Source organism: Carettochelys insculpta, chromosome 4 (genome assembly GCF_033958435.1).
Source record: "Carettochelys insculpta isolate YL-2023 chromosome 4, ASM3395843v1, whole genome shotgun sequence".
In the NCBI taxonomy this organism is placed as follows: domain Eukaryota; kingdom Metazoa; phylum Chordata; order Testudines; family Carettochelyidae; genus Carettochelys; species Carettochelys insculpta.
In genome coordinates this window covers 108,319,341-108,337,155 of record NC_134140.1, presented here as the reverse complement: position 1 = coordinate 108,337,155, position 17,815 = coordinate 108,319,341, and the positions used below count along the sequence as shown (strand labels likewise).

The window sequence follows — 17,815 nt, the reverse complement described above, 5'->3', positions numbered from 1 at the left end:
GAGGGAGGAGAGGGATTGTTGCCCCCTTTGGATAGGTAAGAAAACTGAGGTGCAGAGAGCTTGTGACCACCCTGAAAAGGTGGAAAAAGTACCCAAAAAGTTATCTGAGTAAAAGAGCAGCTGCTTTTACTTCTGGATGCTTGAGTCCAATGTAGATATGACATGTGTGCATACTTTTACTCAAGTAGTTTTCCAGATGGACACTGGTGACTTGTACTTAAGTACCCCCCACCCCCTGAAAGCAGCCGTACTTTTACTCAAGTAACTTTTTTGGGTACTGTTTCCACCTCTGCCTGCCCAAGGGCTCACACGAGGTCTGTGGCAGAGATGAAAACAGAGCTCTGGACTCTTTGATGCCCAGCATACATATGGATGCAGCAGGCTGTGGACAACGTTTATTTTTTTCCTGTCCACTTCATCGTATAATTTCAGAGCAGTGCCACCTTTGCCCTCCCAGGGCTGCCAGATACTGGGTTAAAGCCTTGCTTAAGTCAGAGGCTGCTCTAAGTCTCACTGGTTGGATACAACCCCTAAAGGGCTTCTTTGCCAGGTGGGGATTGTCAAAGAACAGCAACACTCAGGTTCTTGCATTGGCTTTCTCCTGACATGCCTCCTACATTGCAGGAAGGGGGACAAGGTGGTACAGATCCAGCTCTGTGTTGTCTGAGTATCATGCCCTTCTCTCCCGACAACTGGGGGAAGGCTAATTTGCACAAAGGGGCCTTTACCTGGGTCAAGAACTGTCTCAATGTGTGTGACAGAACCATGCATACAAGCATAGGCTTTGCAGCTTGTATACATTGCCATGCAACAGAATAGACCATTTGTAGGTATGCGGCTGATTCACTATTCGTACTGCACACGAACAAGATAATCGCTCCCTTGCTGGATTACAGTGAAATGATATAAAAAGTAATATTATAAGTGTAATACACATGTAGTATAAGTAATAAGAACTTGAACCCTGTCTAGAGATTTAAAATAAGCAACCAGTTTATTTGATAAGCCACCAGTGCCCTTTACAACTTAACTCTAAGTAGTGCCTGCAGCCTTTCTTCCTGCCCGGCTCTCCTCTCCTCGTCTTTTCCCCAAGAGGAGAATTGACAGCTGTGTTCTCCAACGGGGTGTGTCTTGGATGCCAAGTTCCGGGATATCGTTCTCACAGTGGCATTTGGGATCCATGTTAGGCTTTTTGGCATTGTCTCTTGGCAGCTGTGAGCCTGCTTGTGAAGTTGTGTCAGGTCAGACTGCTTTGTGTTCAGCTGGGCCGCTTGTTGATGTGATGCTCTTTTCCCTACCAACTGTGATTACTTCCTAATACGGTATAGCCGATCCACAAGACTCTGATCCACACGGAAGGATCCAAATCACCATATGTTTTTCACCTTAGATCTGTGCTATGCCTTTAATCTTACTTCAGACGAATAAATTCCATTGCAGCTGTCTTAGCTCACTTTTTGGTACAAGATTCTGCCTTAAAGAGATACTTCAGGAGATTCTGCAACTCAAACAGGTATTGTTCAGAAATTTTCTGCATCCCAAGATCATTTCACTGTTGACCCAATACACAATTAAAAATAGATAAATGACTCTTGCCAGGAGTTGGCAACACATTTTATTAATCCTGCTGTCTGCCACCCCTCGTTCCCCCACTCCCTCAAAAAAACCAAACAAAAACCAAACAAACAAACCCAAAACTCACCAATCCCTTCTGCTCCAGATACATGCCCAAATAAGGCAAATGCTCAGTTAAATTAAAGGAACTTTCATCTTTCACAGAACCTCATCAACCAAGGCTTTGATTAACTGTAGGAGGAAGAGAGTATCTGAGTCTGACACCCTCTGCTAAAAATGTCCTGCCATCTCCACAAGGGTTTCACCATGGAGGGCTAAGAACATTTCAGCCAGTCACAGCCATGACAATGGAAGGAAGTGCTGTTTATTCGTGACTCTAAAAACTGTTGCAATGATGTCTCCGTTCAGATCTGCTCACTTGTGATCTGCCACACTGTTATGGACAGTATCTCATTTAGCCAAACATAAATTAGGAACCTTTTGTAAATGTGTATATATAAATGGGATATATGTGTCCTCATATGTTTTGAGTCTCCTCTCTCATCAATAACAACACACATTTACCTGTGTCAATTTGTTGTAAGTTAGCTGAGAACTGAGATAGCTAAAGGTATGGAAGCACACAAATGTGTCAGAATAAGGGGAATTCATCAAGCTATATTTGAAATTATACTATTGCAGATTTCTGAGGAAGTGTTTGTAAAGAAAACCTTAGAATAGACTTAGACAATATATTATAGAGGAACATGCCTGCAGATAAATATAGAGAGCGTCATGTGAAGAGGTTATAGTCCATAGACCGAAACCAGCTTTAAGTAATTATGTAGTGATATTAATTACTGTCTCCCCAGCCAGAACTCACGGGGAGAAAAGGCGTACACACAAGGAATCAATGCACCTGATAATTTGCCTACAGAATACAAACATATACCCAGATAGCCTAACATTATAATCACCGCAGCCCTCCTAACTTCAATGGAAGTGTTGAGTGCTCAGCTGCTCTTAAATTTGTTGCTAGATTTCACCTTGAAGGATCTCGGAGCATGTCTGTGTTCAGATACACTGATTAGGAATCATTTTACTACTATGATGACATGTTTTTGATCAAGGAGTTTGAGACAATTTCTAGTAAGAGTGCTGTTAGTCACACAAGCAGTCTTACACTCGACTTTTATATCTCTTCCTAAATAGCCTCACATGATAAATGGCACTGAACTTAAATTTAGGGCAGGGTTTCCCAAACTTTATATAGTTGGAACCTTTTTTTTCAGTACCCCTTTTTGCAGCCCAAAAATATAAATGCATATAAAAAATGAAAAATTAATACATTTTCACTGTTTATTATTTATTCACAATAATAACTGTACATAATAATATAAATCTTGTTATAAAATACTTAAATGCCTAACTTATTGCCTTAATTATGTGGGAAAATATGAAATGTACCAAATTAATATGATTATGAGTGATAATTTGTATATTTTCTAAGGACTAGTAATTTTTTTTCAAAGGACCAGTACTGGGACATGGAACACACTTTGGGAAGTACTGGTTTAGGGTATATCTGCAGAGTGGTGTTACTCTGAAAGAAGGTATTTCAGAAGAGACATTCTGGAATAGTTTATTTTGAAATAACGCTGCTACGCACAAAATGCGTTTTGAAATAGTGCTGAGCTATTCTGAAACACAACATCTAGGCTAGGTCTACACTAGCACACTATGTTGAAGTAGCCTATTTTGACATAAGAACATCGAAATAGGCTACTTCGATGCATATCATCTACACATCCTCCGGGGCTGGTGCCATTGATGTTCAATGTGGAAGTAGCGATGGAGAACATTGAAAGGAGCCTCCCTGGAAGGAAATGTGGAGTGTCCACACACACAAGCACTCCCCTTTGAAATAAGGGGCCAGCAAAGCCCCAAGCCGCTACCTTAAAGGGCCCCTCCCAGACACACTTGCCCTGCACAGCATTAGATCCATAGAGCCAACAACCAGTTGCAGACCCCGTGCAAACAGCATGGACCCCCAGCTGCAGCAGCAGCAGCAGCCAGAAGCCCTGGGCTAAGGGCTGCTGCACACGGTGACCATAGAGCCCCGCAGGGGCTGGACAGAGCGTCTCTCAACCCCTCAGCTGATGGCCGCCACAGAGGACCCTCCTATTTCGAAGTAGCAGGACGCGGATTGTCTACACACACCCTACTTTGATGTTCAACGTCGAAGTAGGGCGCTATTCCCATCTTCGGATGGGAATAGCGATTTCAATGTCTTGCTGCCTAACGTCGATTTCAACGTCAAAATAGCACACGGCGCGTGTAGACGCGACGGGTGCTATTTCAACATTGTGCTGGCTACTTTGAAGTAGCCGGCTAGTGTAGATGCACCCCTACACAAACACAGTCTATTTTGAAATAGAGCCACTGGGCACACTGTGGCTTATTTCAAAATAGGCTCTATTTCCTGTCTACACAGCCCCTATTTCAAAATGGCTGTTTTGAAATAGGCACTATTCCTCACGCAATGTATAGATGCTAGGATAGTTATTTCACAACAGCTTTGCTGTGCAGACATACCCTTACCTACAGTAACTCAGAATAATGAAGGTCTGCTTTAATTTGAGCTGTTTGGTTTCAGAGAATGTCGATTTTGTGAAAGCTGATACTTAACAGACATATTGTAGTCATCTAACTGATAGGTCTAACATATCACCCAACAACGTAACACAGTGGGCTTTTTCAGTATCATAAATAGGCAGATAATGAAACTGTTTCTCTAGAATATTAAGGTGGCATTAAACTAGCTATAATATTACATATTATAAGTCTAGCTATGGTATTACAGTTTGAAAAAAATTATAACGTTCAGAAAATTAATTCCTCTTTGAAGTCCTTGTGAATTCTTTTGAATATATTCTATCCAGAGAAGCAACCATGGGTGATGATTGTTGATAAATCATTCTGAAATTGCTGCTAGTGTAAGAACTTTTTCATATCTTTTTTGCCTTAAAAATCTGAACAGAACATTCTATTATTAAGAGGAAAATTTGTATTTATAATAGAAAAAAATTAAGCTGTGAAAACCAAATCAAGTTAGGTATTCGGCACATGAATTACTGCAAAATAGTGAAGACAGGAAGTAGAGTAATGCTCAGTATTTGTAACACTTTTCATTATTAAAGTCCTTTTATAAACCTCTACAAATGAATCCTCCTGGCACGTCAGTAGTATGACGGTAGGTGCTATCCCCCATTTACAGAAGAGTAAAATTTACAGATGAGCAAAATTACAGAGTTCTGCCTAAGGCTGCTGCAAGGGTCTGTGTCATTGCTAGGCTTAGAACACAGCAATCCACAGCTTTCAGTTGTGTGCCTAGAGAGATGCCTCTCATTCTCTGCCCTCCTGTCTTGCCTATGGAATAGCATGTGGATTTATGTTCCTTGCATCTGTCCCATGTCAAAACTGCCTGATGCGCACTTTCAGATTATTGCCATATGACCAATAAGTGTGAGAAGGATGCGAGCTCGACTCAGTAGTGTCTAGCACTGTCATAGTCACTGGAAGTATTTTCCGCAGGAATGGTAATTCGAGAGAGCCACATCACCTCTTGGTGAGTGGAAGATGGTACATGAACAAACACACCATCCATTTTTCCTAGAGGGTTGCAGAAAAGCTCACTATAGTTAGGTGCACTTCAATCCCTCCATTACCACTGTGAAATTCTTTCCCTGGCACAATTCCACTCGAGAGAATTCAGTGTCAACAGCCATCTTGTTACCTGGAGCTTCTACAATTCAGGGCCACAGGTGAAGAATTAGAACCTGACTTTTCAGCTTTTCTGTCCAAGATTGGTCCTCATTTCCCCAGTGACAGTCACACTATAAACAGTCACTACTTTGAGCACCCTTGCCCACATAGAAGTAATGGTCCTAATTACAACAGCTCTGTTCCCTTTTTGCAGCATTAATCTTCTTAGCACCAAATAATATTATTTCTTCCTGTCTCTTGCACAGTGCTTTTCACATGTGCATTGCAAAGGAGATCAGTATTCTTGTCCCTTTCTTATAGTTAGGAAAATGGAGGCATGGTGTAGCTAAAGTACAGATGTCTAAAGGTATTTAAATATCACTGCGTTCAGTTTTACGATGCCTAATGGATTTAGAAGCCTAAATCTTAATTTCAAAATAGATTTAGCTACTAAAAAAGCCAATTGTTAGATGATGGGATTTAGGTTCCTATGTGTCGCAATCCTCTTGAAAATTAGATTTAGGCTGCTAAATCAGTTGGGCATTGCAATGTTGAGTAAAGTGATGTTTAAATAGCTTTAAACATAAGGGTCAGGGTCAGACTTGCCTAAAGTCACACAGCTGGCCAGTGGCAGAGATAGAAATAGATCTCAGGTCTTCTGAGACCCAGTGCAGTGCAATCCCAGTGTTATGACAGATAATTTAAAAGCAAAATATTATAGCGAACTACCTTTACTGGAGAAAAATGATGCATTTGGAAAGTTCATTTGAATCTTGTGAGACAAGCCAGCATGGTCAATTTTCTCTCTGTCTTGGAATACCAGTATTAGGTATTTGTTTCTGATTTTGTCAGGTCTCATGCAGATCTACCTTTTGGGGATGGAAAATGCCACCACATTGAGAAAGCTTCTCTTCAGTTTTTAGGGAACCCATGGCTGTGTCTACACTAGCAAGTTCTTTTGAAAGATTTTTCGAAAGAAGGGGGCTCTTTCAAAAGATCCCTTGGAGCGTCTACACACAAAAAGTGTTCTTTCAAAAGTAAATGGAAAGAATGCTGTACTCCTTTCAAAATCACTCTTCCTTTCCTGTTTCAGGAAGAGTGCTCCCGTTAGAACGCTTCTTTCAAAAGAAAACATACGTAGATACTCTGCAGGCTCTTATTTAGGAAGAGCAGTCCTCATGGGGCCTGATTTTTCGACCCCATGACCATTATTTTGAAACAGTGGGGGAAGTGTGCATGTTCTCTTTTGAAAGAGCAGCTCACACTTTTGATCTGCTTTTGTGTGTGTGTACGCTCTATTTTGAAAGAAGTGTTTTCAGAAGAGATCTTCCAGAAGGACTTTTTTCGAAATACTGTTGTAGTGCAGATGTAGCCCGTAAAGGAATATCTACACACCAGCCTTATTTTGAAATGAGTTGTTCTGGAATAGCTTATTCCAAATGACATCACTGCACACAGAAATGCATTTTGAAATAGCGCTTAGCACATAGCTATTTCAAACTACAGGATACCAATTTTGAAATAAGTCACCCACTATTTTGAAATTATTTCAAAATAGAAGTTGTGTTGCGTAGACATTAGAATAGTTATTTTGAAATAACAGCTGTTATTTTGAAGTAACTTTAATGTGTAGACCTACACTTACTTTATAAGATAGTCCTGAAATTAATGGGTGACTGGGGGCCTGCTGCTGCCTGACTGCACTGAAAAGGGGTCTGCTACGGTAAAGATTGTTGTGGTGTTAAAACTTTCTCCACCCACTACCTGGGAGCAGAAATGGAGGGAAAAAGAAAAATCTGTAGGCCTCCCTTCTGAACATGTGTTTGACGAAGACAGAGTAAAGACTTAAGATAAAAGATGGAGGAGAGCCATGTGTGGCAAAGGCGAGACTGAGAGAATGAAATATCCCAGGAATAAAACGGGCCCAGATTCTAAGGAAAAAGGAGAGATTATTCACTTCTTTTGTGTGTGCCTGACCTGGAGGAGGTCAGAGCCCTTCAGGGGAAGGCTCGCCTTCCAGTTTGGCAAACACTGCCTGGTGATTACTCACAGATAAGTGATGCATTCCTTTGGTGCTGCTCAGGGATGATCCCCCAACTTGAACTTAGAAGAAAAGTGTGTGTGTGTGTGTGTGTATGTGTGTGTGTTGGGAATGAAGGGTGGTGACGCCATGACCGAAATGCACTGTATTAGTAAAATGCATAATGGGTGCACATCATGATTTATGGCAGATTCTGCAAACCCCAACCCTCAGTGAATACCTCTCATTCACACCAGTAGTTCCACTGAATTCTATAGGGCTTTTTGCATGTGTGAGTGCTAGTTTTGCAGCAATCAGCGTTGCCATTTCTGGCCCCAGAGAACTGACACTGCTTTTGGCATATAGTGCTCACAGCAGCAAATCCGGTTCTGAATGTCTTGCAGGAAAACAAGCCTTGCATTTGTCAGTACAGATTTAATTAGCGGTTTCCCCAGTTCTCGCAGGGAGGGCAGTGGATTAAGCCATTGGAAGATTACTATGCATGGACATAAACATCAAGAAACAGTTTCACACAGTTGCTCTTGGCAGACCGTTACATGGCTTATAATCAATGTTTCATGGTTCTTATTTTCAATCAGTGGAAGTCCACAAGTCTCGTCAATTAAAGCAAATATGGGAAAAAAAAATTCCCAGGGATGGACTAATATACAGCTGTGCAGGATTCTGCGCTGCCAGTGCTCCCAGCTGTTGATCACTGGAGTATTTACTCCACAATAATGCTGTAAGGATAATATAAAAACTAAACATGTCCCAATAGTTCACATAACAGGCAGTAGTTCAGCAAAGCTTTTAAGCAGCTGCTTATATTTTAGTACATTGAAATCCATCCTTATTCAGCAAATCACTTATGGACATGGTTAAGTACTTTACTGAACTGGGTCTATAAAGCTTTTGTGATGGGGATTTCTGGAGCAGCAGGAAGAAAGTGAACCTGATTAAGCACTACTTAGCATCTTGTTGTCATTTATTACTGTGCAAAGTGGATGTAAAAGGATGTATTAGAATGGTAGCCTTTGCGCACAATGTCAGTGATTATAGCAGGTAGAAAATAGGGTATCTGTTGTCGCAATTCATGACTGTAGCTATTTGCTTGCGATTGTGGAAGAATGGTGGGCCAAATTTGGATCAGTGTGAAAGGTTGCCATTTCTGAATTTGACCCAAACATAATCCAGGCAAAAATATACATCAAGGAATCTGGAAGAAAATATTTTTTTTATTTATGCACATATAAGTATTTATGACAAAGTTTGTCGTAATGAAATACGTGATGGTAAAATGAATGACGGATTGTTGATAATCATGACAGTACGTAGCATTGTGTAAGTCCGACAACAGCTTCTGAAAAGCTAAGATACGGTCAGTATTACGCAGGTACTTGCCGAGCACCAGAGACTGCTTCTTTTATAATACTGAGTCTTTATTATGAGCAGTGGGATAGCTGCACTTTGGCTATCTTCCCTGTAGTATAGAACTGACAACATTACCATTTGCAAACACAGGCTTCACTCAAGTGGCACTAAAAAGAGAAGAGGTGGGGCAAGCAGAGCTTTAAAAAGGAATGGGGAGTCATTCCAAGTTTGTATATAAAGAGAAACTATGTTTTAAGAGGCATACTACCTACAGAGATCTACCCACAAACTCATTAACGGTCTGTAGTGGGCAACTTGTCAGCTTTTCTGTTTTTAAGATTTATTCTACAGCTTTGCTTGGTGTACAGAAATTTGCTGTGATCTTCATGAGCTTTGCTTTTAAGCTGAGTTGAATTTGTGGCAAGGGTGTCAGGCATTTCATACTTGGCTTAGAAAAAAAATAAGGAAGAAAGGAGAGTGTGAGAGAGAGAAAAAAGCACTGAGTGTGTGGAAGAAACCTCACCGGAGTTTCCTCAAAGGTTGTAACAGGGACTGGCGTGACAAGGAAAGCAAGATGGGGAATAAACCTGTGGGACTGTGAGAAGATGTCCCATTGCACAGTACAGGCTATGGTAGAAAGACTCTGGGAATACACATGGTTCTCTTGCTCTGGATATGAATGAGTCCAATGAAGTTGCTTTCTACTGACTGTTCAGAAAGCAGAAGATTATGTTTCTCGTACTTGCTGTTTTTTTGTCAGTGGTTTTCAAAATTGGTTTTGTTAGCCTCTCAGCTTTGCAACACTGGGACTGTCCCAGGGGATACCGATTGGGAAATGAAAACTCCACTTGTATAGGTAAGTAACTGATATTTACTTTAGATCATACACATGTTAAGGGAAGTGACATTTTTATCCTTTTGCCTGCACTTCATGTGCTTTTGGCTTTTATATAATGTATATGTGTTACTATGATTGGCTTGGTAAATCAACCTTTACATATGTTTGCTTCCTGCAACTAACAGGACTGCTATTCTTTAATTTTTGTACCAAAGCTAACCAATGACAATACAGCTACCTGAAAGTAATCTGCAAGAGAAAGATTAATATGATAATAGAGATCTGAACTGCCGCCAGTTACCCTGTTCTGTTTCTATGTGTCTCTACATTGTATTTATATATATAAACTCATATATATAAACATATATTTTGTCCATATATGTATTATGCTCAGTGTGTGTGTGTGTGTATGTCTCTTTATCATAACATGATACTAACTAGGTTCTTGAATCATGTAGCATGAGATGTAACATACAGCTAGACGTATGCTAGATAATTTTAAAAACGTTCTGTATATATATATATATATATAATATATATATAAACATTCTGTATACATATATATATATACAGAAAATTTCTAAAATCACCTAACATACGTCTAGCTGTATGTTAAATCTCATGCTACATGATTCAAGAACCTAGTTAGTATCACGCTATGATAAAAAGAGTAAAATGGGTGTCTTAGTAATATTAGTTTCAATTGCAGTGCTTTGGAATTGTTTGTCAAATGCAGATTTATGAGTTGAGAGGCTTTCCCCTTTCAGCCTGAAGTTGAGGACAGAACTTTATGATTGTGGAAAGACAGAGCCAATTGGGCTATGTGGCAAGGGAGGGAGGAAAAATGCAGGACATTTTCTCAGAGAGAGCCTTAATATTAGAAGCTAAGTCTTTTCCGTGGTTTTTCTAGTGCATCAGAAGCTCTGACTCGGTTTTTGACAGGATTCCAGTGATTTAGTAGCAGGTGCCTCTTGGTATATTCTGCCAAGAAATGGCAACTTGTAAGCAGAGAAGAAAAGCATGCATGCTAAATGTCTTACTGTTGAGAAAGAGGGCATAAATGTACAAAGTCTACAAATTATAGCCTTACCTGAAGGGTCTTCAGCGACTCAGGTGTGTCTCATCATTCTTTTGGGAATTCATTATAATGTCTAAATGCATTGTCAGGGCTCTATTGTATCCTCAAAGGAGAACAATCCCATTGAACTGAAAGAGGTTTCTTGGGTATAATTTAGAGCAGACTTTGGCCCAGGAAGGACCACTGAAGTTTAAAAGGCTATGAAGATGATTTTTTTCTTGTAGTTGACTCAGCTACATCTTTATTTTGCACTTCCCATTCTTTGTAAAGGTGAGAAATGCTTTGATATCTCCTCTTTTCTTCAGAGAATGAGAGATATACCTATCTCATAGAGCTGGAAGGGACCTTCAGAGGTCATGTAGTCCACTCCCCTGCCCTCACAGCAGAACCTATCACCATCCCTGACAGTTTTTTTTTTTAAAAAATATTTGCCCCACATTGCAAAATGGTCCCCTTAAGAATCATACTCACAACCCTGGGTTTGGGAAGCCAATGCTCAAACCACTGAGCTATCCCTCCTGCTGTACCAATCTCTTTGTTGTGCTATATTTGGAGAAATTTCTTTTTTGAACACCTTGGTCACCAGAACAGCTGGTCCAGAGCTCAGCAAAACATCGGGGAAATAGTCTGTAATTATAATCTGGTAGAAATATGTATTCTGTGCAGTAACTAGGCCGACTAGTAAATAATGTCATTCAACATCTGTGATTACATGACAGAGAAAGACAAATCTTGCGTGGAATGGCTTTTGATCTTTTAAATCCTCCTTTTTATTTTCTTCTGACCTGAGATTTCAGTTGGATGATTGTGAAACTGTTAATGTTTGAGCCCCTGCAATAATTACATAAAGTCAAGTAGCAAACGTACAGTATCTGCTGTGCAAACACATGCTGGGAACCTGAGGGTTGATGCTGAAGGTGACAGAGGAGACAAGTGCCGAGAGTAGGTCTCATGACTCAGACTGGCAAACTATGAACAATGACAATGCTGGATAGTACTCAGCAACATCCTTGTCATCTGTAGGTCACAACATATATACTGGTTATATAATCAGTGCTCCTGATATTTTCTATTTCTTTTTTAGTGCATTAGCATCATGTCAGCCATTTAGGCTTTGCGAAAATGAGAAGGCAGCATCTCTAGGATTAGTGCTTTCTGCAACTGCTCCCTCTATCAGAAAGAACACAGGATTTTCTAGATTTGTTTTTATGTATTCCTACTGAATTAGGGCTAGTGTGTGATATCCTTAGTCACAAGGAGTAGAACTTTATTCCTTCAAAGATCAAGGTGCTAGTTAGTGTAAAGTTTTCATAATCTGGCACTAAATACTTTCAAATAACTTTGTAAGGCCGTTTATTTGAATTTTGGGTTGGAGGACAAAGCCCACCAAATCAGTGAATGGCCCTCTGCCCTGAAATGAGGGTGAGGTCACAGAGCCCAGAACTCCGCATATTATTGCAAACAAGGAATAAAAAACCAGGGAGGCCAAAACAAGTGCTTATTTGGTCACTGGACCAGGTCTTCTAGATTGTAGGGAAGGAGAAGGATGTTATATATTTTATATGTTATAATGTTATATGATCATTTGTAAAATTGTCATGAGTTTAGGCCTTGAATGCATCTACATAGGGAAGGCCCTAGTCCAGAGGTTCCCAAGCTTTTTGAGATGGCAACCAATTCTGACAATTCAGTATGACTTTGGGACCCAAGACAATTCAAAACCCGGGGTGGAGAATTTTTCTCCGTTGTGAAAAAAAAATTATAAATCTTGATTTGCTCCCCCTCCCATCTTCCCTGATCCCAGGCTTGAACATCTCGCAGCCCCAAAACACCCTGCCCCCATCTCACACAAGTGCCACTGCTATCCCCTGATGCTCCTTTGCCCGGCCACCACCGCCTCCTCTGTGCAGCTCCCTCCAGCTCTCCTATTCCCCCCACCACCACACACCTGTAGTGTGGGCAGTTCCTGGCCCTGCCACGCTGAAGGGGGACTCAATTTAGGTGGTTTAATGTCTGGTTCCCACCTGGGGCCAGATTTTCAGAAAGCGTCGAGCTGTTTCAAAAAAGAGGCAAAAGTGACAATGAGATTCACCGGGGAAAAAGGCAAGTTAATAGCATTAGCAATAACAGAGGAATTGGTAGGTAATGATTAGAGTTGGATGAATTCAAACACAACCTTTTTTTGCAGAAAAACACAAATTCAGCTTGACTGAAACATTTACTGACTTCCAAGTAAATTTGCCAAATTATTTTGATTTATAAAAAAAATCAGTCTTGTTTTTCTTCAATCAGCATGCTTACTTTCAAGTTGCAGTGCTTTGTAAATGTAGCACTGGGATTTAAAACCATTTTTTTTGTTTTGGAAACCTAGTTCAATGTTATTAAGAAAACCCCCTCAAAATGAAAATAAATGTTTTGTTTGACCTTAAGCAATTTGTTGTTTTTTATTTTTTGGGATGCTGAAAATTTTGAAAAAAATTTCATTTCATGTTGCCCTGAAATTAGTTTTTTTAATATTTAAGCTCAGCCAGTGAACCAAAAAATTAGCCATTTGCACATCTCAATTTGCATCAAGTTTGGATATTTGTATAAGAACACATGTAAGGGCTTTGTCTGTGACTGCCTGGTTACTAATGTAAAACTGACAGACCCAGGTTGCTGGCTGCAGGGATGGAACCTGTAAGCATAGGGTTTAAAGCCCTGCGCTCTACCACACAAGCTAAAGACCAACTGCCTCTCAGCAAAGGCTGTAGAGCAGAGACTTCACTCAACCCAGATGAAGTCTCTGTACCTCTGGGTACTGCACTAACTTGCCCTTACATTTTATTTTTCTGACCCATTCCCAACCTGAAAATAGCCTGTTTGCCAATTCTGGCTCAGACTCTGCCAAGCTCCTGAGGTTTGAATTCAAGATTGAAGGAGCCTCCAACCACAGTTTCTCTTTGTGAGACTTCTGCCATTTTCAGTTGATTGCCCTTAAATATGGCTCTAGGATCTTCCAGCCTGGCTCACTTGCCTGTCTGCAGTTGGGGCTGCTGTAGCCTGGTGTGGCTGGCTGCTAGCAGAGTTCACCAGCCAGGGCTATTTGAGTCTCTTGCTTACCAGTATGCTTCCTGATTAACATCCCTACTCCCAGTCTCAAATATATTTATGCTTGCAGGACTCCTGTGATGATGGGCCATATTATTGTATACCCATTTTACAGATGGGAGCCTGAGCCACAGGGAGACTGACTTGCTTCAGTAATATAAGTCTATGGCAGAACAGTATGATATACGCAAGTATTATAAATAAGTTCGACTGTATAACACCATTGTCATGCCAGTCACCATTTATGCTAGCGAAACATGAAAAATAACATCAAGAGTAGCAAGCTCAATGTATTCCACCAGCATTGCTTACAAATTATCCTGACTGTCACCTATCACGATCGTGTTACCAATGAGGAGATACTACAAAGATGCGGGTCACGGGCACTGCAGGATATCATGACAGAGCGCAGAGTGTGGTTTGCTGGACACATTCTGCATCTGCCAGATCAACTGCACCCAAAGACTGCAATGAGACAGATACCTGCAGAGGGAAGAAGGAAGAGAGGCAGGCCACTCAAGAACTGGTGCACCACATTTAAGGAAGACTTATTAAACATTGGTATATCATGGGAGGAGGCAGAATTATTTGCAGCCGACCGAAATCGCTGGCGAGCACTTGTTGCCCAATGTGCCCAGATGCACAGACGTAGCTAAGTCTAAGTAAGTCTGGCTCCTAACCACTGGACCAGCCTTCCCTCTGGTCATGATACACGTCTACCATTGTTATTATAATAAGATCAGGATTCCTATAAGTGCTTTGCTGAGCAAATGAAAAAGACTTGAGCTCCTTGGGCTAAGAATCATGAAGGTATTTTGCTTAGACTGATCACAAGTACTTTACTGCTGTCAGTGCTGTAGTAAAGTTAGCAGAACTACCAAGCTTATCACAGCTTATCGTGTCATTGCAGCTCTGCTGGCAGATTCCAGCATGACTTGGAGAATCTAGTGCTGCCATGACTCCTACCAAAGGTTCCTAATGGGGATTTTGTACTTGAGCAGGATCATCAACATGCCCATTCCGTTCTCCTAATCACATGACATCCTCTGCTTTGGCAGTGCTCTCCCTTTACCACCCTGCTGAACTGAAGGCACCAGATGTGGCTTTATGCCAGTAGGGAGTTTCCTTCCACTGGGAGATTTCTCTGATGATCTGAATGGCACAAAGTAACCCAAACAGAACTGAGAATCTGGCCTGAAGCCTTTTCAAAGGGGCAAGGGGCACACTTGTATGTTTTACTTAATTAACTTTAACTTCCCTTTGGAGCCCCGCCTCATCAAAATGGCTTTTGACACTGTTGCTTAGATTTCCCCTGCCTAAGACTCAAGAGTCCTGGGTTACTTCTCAGATTAGCCCTACTTCACATAGTCTGTTTGTAATTTTCACTTCTTTCTCTTGAGTTTTAAACAGTACAGCTTTAGCATAAAAGTTCACCACTGGCATTTTCTTCATCCTTCAAATGAATTTTATTTTTGTGCTTGTTGATAAAACCGTGGTGTCCAGAAGTAATGGGCTGAATTAATGTCCGGTGTAATGCCACAGGAGCCAAACTTCAGCGGGGCTGCATTTGTAAATAGATGAAGGCAGACTCTGACTCACAGCCTTCACACACACACTGTGTCCCTGACAAGCATGCTAATGCTTCACCTTCTCTCAGCAGAGCATTTCTCAGGACTCTCAATAAACTGGAATATTTGTGTGGAAGGGCATTGAGGACTGCCAGCATCACGATGACATGATTCATCGTTTTCACTGATTCTCAAGGCATTTTCTGCATAAAGAGGCCTTTGAGTACAGAGCAGCACCTCATTCTTCAATTCAGAGCTGCCTGCCAGAGCACTGCAGACGGCCTTTGTGTTCACTAAGCCGATTTCTTTCACAGGGAAAAGTTCTCATTACTTGTTGCTGGGCTACCTCAAGCAGCTCCAGAGGGAAGGCAGCCACACTTCTATTTGGCACAAATAAAGCAGGTGAAAGAGAACACTCATATTGCACCTGGTGGGCAGTTTTATCATCAGTTTCTCCCAGAGTATAAAAAATAGCCGTTTTACTTCTTAAACTTTGCCCAGGGAGGAGCGAGCGTATTCAGTGTTGGCGCATCATGCATTGTTACTGAGGACAATGGAGAACGTGCACAGCGACCCAATGCGTTCAGTAATGCCCCTGTGTACTACTGGCACCTTATCTTCTGCAGTTGCAATAAGCATTCTCTGATAGCAGAAGTGGGTTATCCATATGCCTCTGATTTGGTGTTCAACAGTTATTCTCTAACTATGTCATGCTTTCAGTTAAGGTGCATGTTCACTCATCACGGCATATGTGTGAATTTTCTTTTGCATGTGAACTTTGGTGGCAATGAAAGGTGCCAGGTTGGCAGCCCTAAGTACTGACATTTCTGGTCTGTCCATAAAACAAACACAACAGAGGAAGTGTAAATGCCCTCACCCAGACTAGCCTGTGTGTTCTCGCCTGGGGGAGCTATTCTAGAGATTCATTTAAGGCTGACAGTACCAGTGGATCATCTAATCTGGCCTTTTATATAACACAGGTCGTTTCATATCACTCATTTACCCTGCTTGGAGCCTAATAACTTGCGTTTGATTAAAGTACATCTCCCAGAAAGGTATTCAGTCTTGGTATGAAGACATCAACAGATGGAGAATCCACCACTTCGCATGGTAATTTCTTCCCATAGTTAAGCACACTCTCTTTCAGAAAAAAAATTGTTCCCATTTTCTAATTCTAATTCTAATTAGTCTGGTTTCACCTTCTAGCAGTTGGTTCATATTGTCCTTTCTCTTTTAGAGTTAAATGATCCTGTAGCCCATTAGCAATCCCACAAATGATCCAGGCCTTGCAAATGGGATTTACAGGAATTGCTCTCATTAATATTAATGAGTGACACACCCTCATCCACCCCTCTCTCACATGGCCTTTAGTACTTCTGTGTGAGTGCATCACCAAACGTTGATTTCTTCAAGCCATCAATTATATTGTATTCATGTCAGCTGGTCATATCTGACAGAAACATTGGCTTCTCAGATGGGACATTAGTTACCAGTTTTTTGGTTATTGTCCTACCTATTGCTTATAGGTGCTTATCACTGGTACTTAATATGCTATGTCTGGTATGTAATGCAGTTTGGCACTTGACCCTCTAGACGGAAAGTGACCAGTTAAGTGGTTACCCTGTTTGATAAGACAAATTACTGCATGATTCAGAGAGTTTTGGAATAGATATTTGATTGCTCACCAAGAATTTCAAATCAGTTTTGTATTGTATATTCTCACTCACAGAAAGCTTGTTTTTACATTGGGCCAGTGTGGTGTTTTATTTACTGCCAAACAGCAGTATCTTTAATGACTAAAGGCTTGTGTTTGCTGTGCAGATTTGGGGGGAAGTACTATCGGAATTCACTGTTGCTTACTTTATAAACGTTCCTCTTTGAAACACTTTTTCTCCTTTTATTCTCTCTGCATCAACTCCTTAGTTCATCTCAGGGCTGCAGGCAATGTAAGAACACAGGGCAGGACTCCTCAGTGCCTCATTGTACTTTAGAGTACACGACTTACTCTCTCTTTGCCAAGAAGCAGGCACGCATTTCTCATGGCAGTTAGCGGCTCAACCTCAGGACATTATGAAGGCTGGTGGTCACCTGCAATGTGATTTATTTTGCTTGGGAAGGGAAAGGTTGCAGTAAAACAAATAAGAGCTGTAGCTTGGAGCATCAAACATGAGCTACTAAAACTGTCTTCTGTATGCAGCCTTTATCCATCCCTCTGTTATGGGGGGGCCCAGCTGGGCAGAGGTTAATAATGTTGGACAGTTGTCATAGTCTTGTTCTCAGTATAGCACAGACTCGCAAAATAAACCCATCTGAGCTCCTGTATCCCCACCACCATCTTCCCACTGGCTTCTGTTTTAAATAGCCACGGGCAATTAAATCACCACAACAACTGAAAAGTACTTCACTTAGGAAGCCAAAAACAGAGGCAGCACCACAGCTTTGGGAATAACTAGCTATATGGTAGCTCTGTTGAAAGGGACCTGGTGGTTACGGTGGGGTCAAATGGAATACGAGTCCACAATGCAATGCAG

General features: G+C 41.1%; 1 protein-coding gene across 4 annotated transcripts in view; it reads left to right on the top strand.

The window, feature by feature from the left end:
• The first annotated feature begins 8,961 nt into the window (after positions 1 to 8,961).
• EGF (epidermal growth factor) overlaps positions 8,962 to 17,815 on the top strand; it is a 91,621-nt gene continuing 82,767 nt past the window's right edge. For all 4 annotated transcript variants that reach the window (XM_074993433.1, XM_074993432.1, XM_074993430.1 and 1 more), the window contains exon 1: positions 8,962 to 9,566. In XM_074993433.1, coding sequence (XP_074849534.1) covers positions 9,440 to 9,566 — 127 coding nt within the window. In that variant the 5' untranslated portion in view covers positions 8,962 to 9,439. The remainder of the gene's footprint in view (positions 9,567 to 17,815) is intronic.